This window comes from Hylaeus anthracinus, unplaced genomic scaffold (assembly GCF_026225885.1).
Source record: "Hylaeus anthracinus isolate JK02 unplaced genomic scaffold, UHH_iyHylAnth1.0_haploid 12117, whole genome shotgun sequence".
Lineage (NCBI taxonomy): Eukaryota > Metazoa > Arthropoda > Insecta > Hymenoptera > Colletidae > Hylaeus > Hylaeus anthracinus.
Genome location: NW_026534368.1, coordinates 1 through 3,695, shown reverse-complemented (window position 1 = coordinate 3,695; position 3,695 = coordinate 1). Strand labels below are relative to the sequence as shown.

General features: G+C 33.2%; 1 protein-coding gene across 1 annotated transcript; it reads right to left on the bottom strand.

Annotated features, from left to right (window-relative positions):
* Positions 1-311: 311 nt before the first annotated feature.
* LOC128892608 (cyclin-dependent kinase 8-like) lies at positions 312-3,454 on the bottom strand. Its single transcript, XM_054153131.1, has 11 exons — positions 3,095-3,454; positions 2,643-2,745; positions 2,465-2,575; positions 2,230-2,370; positions 1,967-2,156; positions 1,776-1,890; positions 1,596-1,694; positions 1,448-1,520; positions 1,278-1,375; positions 1,095-1,200; positions 312-1,034 (listed from the first exon to the last, which is right to left on the bottom strand). The coding sequence occupies exons 1-11, from the start codon at positions 3,223-3,225 to the stop codon at positions 837-839; spliced, it is 1,365 nt and encodes a 454-aa protein (XP_054009106.1). The 5' UTR covers positions 3,226-3,454; the 3' UTR covers positions 312-836.
* Between the last annotated feature and the right edge of the window lie 241 nt (positions 3,455-3,695).

Genomic DNA, 3,695 nt, shown 5'->3' with positions numbered 1-3,695 from the left:
GATGCTACGGAATGATTTACGGCGCATGCGTACTTCCCCACCGCTAGATCGCGAATTCTCTCGATCCTTGTTATTCCCCCGCGAAAAGGGAACGTCTTTCTCTCCTTATACCGATTTTCACTCTTTCTCTACTCCTTCTTTTGTTCGCAGACGGCGAAATTCTTATCTAAATAAAAATTTCGAGTAACCTCATTGCGCTGAAATGACGTGCCACTCGCGTCGGGAGTCTTTTATCCTAGAATTAGATTCGGTGATGGGCGAAATAAAATTGTACTCATATTTCTTTTCATTTTTATCTAATATTTATTTTCATCCTGTTTTTCTCACTCTCTATCTATCTATCTCTATGTTTCATCTCGCGATTACCGTTTCTTATCATTTAGAAGTTCTGTTTTTTTCATTTAGTAAATACAAACTTGAATTCTTAGGAACATAGAGATTGTAATCGCAAACCCCCGCATAGGAAAATTTGAAATTCTATTGTTAATATCTATGCATGATTGCGCGAAATGTTGAATAAATTTGACATTCGATAAATTTGTATTAGAATTTGTTGATATCGGTTCTCAGTCACCCGTATTTCACGATGTACATTAAATTCTAGACACGTTGAGTCTACTACGCGTTATCGTTACCAACTTGATATCATTGTTAAAGAATATTTCCAAATATATGTACATGTTATATATAAATAAAGTTGTACTATCATACTTTAATGGAATATACAGGAATCATTGACCTCCTCGTTAATTCGTTAATCAGATATAGAAATTAATTAAATTACTAAACTAGTAATTGAATTATTCGATCGACAAGTCCTTTCTTTTCAGAGTCACTTAAAAACGTTGATGAAAATTCGACGGTTGCGTTGGCTGGGCAGTAGAGTAAACCATTCCGGGCGGCTGTTGATGGGTCATCGCGTGGCTCTGATGCTGATGGAATTCTGGAGCTCCGTGTGGTCCGTTGAGCCTTACACGTTTTGGGTTTTGTCCGTGATTATGGTCACCGTTTCCTTGCTGCTGTTGGTTCTGCTGCTACAATGTCATGATATCGGTTAGAGAAAGTCAGTGAAATACGTTAACGAGTATACTTACCGTTTGTTGTTGATTTTGTCGCGCTTTGTTTTCAGTCTTTTCCTCTGTGTCATCATCCGTTAGGAATTCCCTCTTGGGGTAGGGAATAGGGCATCCAGCAAATATACTGAAACGTTATAATATTTATTAAATTAATAAACAAACAGTGAACATATTAAAAAAATGTACAAGCTAAAAACATACTCTTGAGTTGGCAGTGGTTCCTCTTGAAAGTAGGCGTCTTGCATAGAATGTTCCGACGTTATTCGTTTATTAGGATCCATCATTAATAGTTTTTGAAGCTAAAATAGCTAAATTAATGTCATTGTCCAAAGAAACGATTTTAGTAAATAGAGTATTTCGTTGAATCGTACCAAATTAAATGCCTTGCTGTCGGGTTTAATTTTGTGCCGATCCATATATTTTGTGAGAGAACAGTTTGCGTAACTGCGGTAAGACAAACACCGTTATCAAATTTGCGTTAGAATTTTTTTATAACTTTATTTTTATACGAATACTTACTTTGATCTTTTAAAATCTTTTAATAACGTGGGATGTTCGGGCATTTTCTTAATATCCTCCCAATCCTTTTCTAAGGGAAATCCCATCACATTGAATATCCTGGACATTAAATAATTTCAATCTTTTATCATTTTCTAATTAAATTACATATAGAAAACCTTATGGTAATAATGTTAATACCTATCCAATTGATCATGATGATACGGATTACTAGTTTTAATATCTTCCTGTCTACAATGAAATATGGGTTCAGATGTTAATAGTTCCGCGAATATACAACCGATAGCCCAGATGTCTGAAGGATAAAAGAAAGAACATAAAGAGACAATGTAAGATTAAAGTAACTGTATTTTATAATTATAGTTTTATACCTATAGCTTTTGTGTAATGTCTAGCACCTAAAAGTAACTCCGGTGCTCTATACCAAAAGGTTACTACAACTGGATCTAAATCTGCAAGAGGCTTCAAAGGAGCATTAAATAATCTAGCAAAACCCATATCTGCAATTTTTACACGACCTCTCTCATTTCCTTCTCCCATTACTAAAATGTTTGCTGGTTTCTAAAATATGACAAACATTTTTGTTAATTGTATATGACTAATGTGTACGATACCTGTATGAAATAATAATTACCAAATCCCTATGAAGCACCCAGTTGGAATGTAGATAATGAATACCATCAAGAATCTGATACAATAAGGACTTTACCATACCCTTTGGCACCATAACAGGTTTTTTATTAGCTTTTGCTGCTCTATGAAATTTTATTATGTGCTATATAAAAAAACAGAATTATTAATATTCTTCTATATAACCTACAAGAATAAATGACATACCTAGAAGATCAATCTGATCAATATAAACATACCCATAAGTCGTGTTCCGCAAAATCAAACAATAACCATACTTTGCGATCATTATGAGACAAGAAAACTCTAATTAAAGTAATCACATTAACATGTTTTAGTTCCCTAAGTAACTGCAAAACAGAATCAATCAAAACATATGCATAATTTCTGCATTAAAGAAGATAAATATATACTTACTGCAATTTCACGACACGCAGACATTGAAAGACCTGTACCTTCAATTTGTTTCAGGCCAAAATCCTTAGTATCTGGCCTAGATTTTAATTCACTATCTGGTACACTATTAAAATTTGAAAACAGTGAAATAGAAAAACTTCATTCATCAATAAATTATACTATTTAATATACACTACACTGAATACAATAGTTGATACTATGTTACATCCATAATAGGATACAATGAGTTACTACTATTTTTTACAGACAAATGGCAATTACAACACAAGTAGCAACAATGTGAAGAGAGTTTGAAACTATAAAAACATTTCAGTAAAACATTTTGGGCAAAAATTCCAGTAGAATGTACAATTGTCCAACGATGAAACGTAGTTTGCGACCATTTCTTCGGTGAAAGAAGACATTAAAAGAGAAAATGCTACGCGATCCCTGCGTAGGTTAGAAACACTAACCCTTCCTTCCTACGAGCTTTATAGACGTGTCCATAGGTCCCTCTTCCAACTTTACACCCTTCGAACTCGAAAAGATCTTCAACCTTCGTTCGATCTTTCTGAGTTTTCATTTTAAATTCGTAATCCATCATGTTTAATGTTATCGGGACAAATATCAACTATAAACAAACATGTTTAACTTGCGTACGCACAGAGTGATCAACTTTCGCGCATACTCCTACCGCATTATTTGTCATGGTATTGAATGGTATCAAAATTTCTTCATAATTGGCAACAGACTTTGATTATAAATTCTTTTAAGGAATCAACGTAAATTATAATTAAATGCTTTAATCGTTGAAATTATTCTGTTTACTATAACCGTTTGAAAGAATGTTTACTGTTAACGGTCATAGATATAAACGACATAAATCATCCCTGGAAACATGTAACTCAATTAGTTTACTTATCACAGATAGCATCAACAATCCTGCATCTGTTTAAAATTATTATAAGCATAATTACAATATGCAATATATCGATTATATGCGATAAAATTAATTATTAAAATGTTATAGTTTGAATATTCCCGCGCATTCCTTTTATAGGTTATGTTTTCTCT

Coding starts and splice junctions, on each gene's coding strand:
- LOC128892608 (XM_054153131.1), bottom strand. CDS start 3,225: ATGATGGATTACGAATTTAAAATGAAAACTCAGAAAGATCGAACGAAG. Junction 1,891..1,966: donor ACATTACACAAAAGCTATAG/GTATAAAACTAT, acceptor TTTATCCTTCAG/ACATCTGGGCTATCGGTTGT. Junction 1,376..1,447: donor ACAGCAAGGCATTTAATTTG/GTACGATTCAAC, acceptor TAGCTATTTTAG/CTTCAAAAACTATTAATGAT.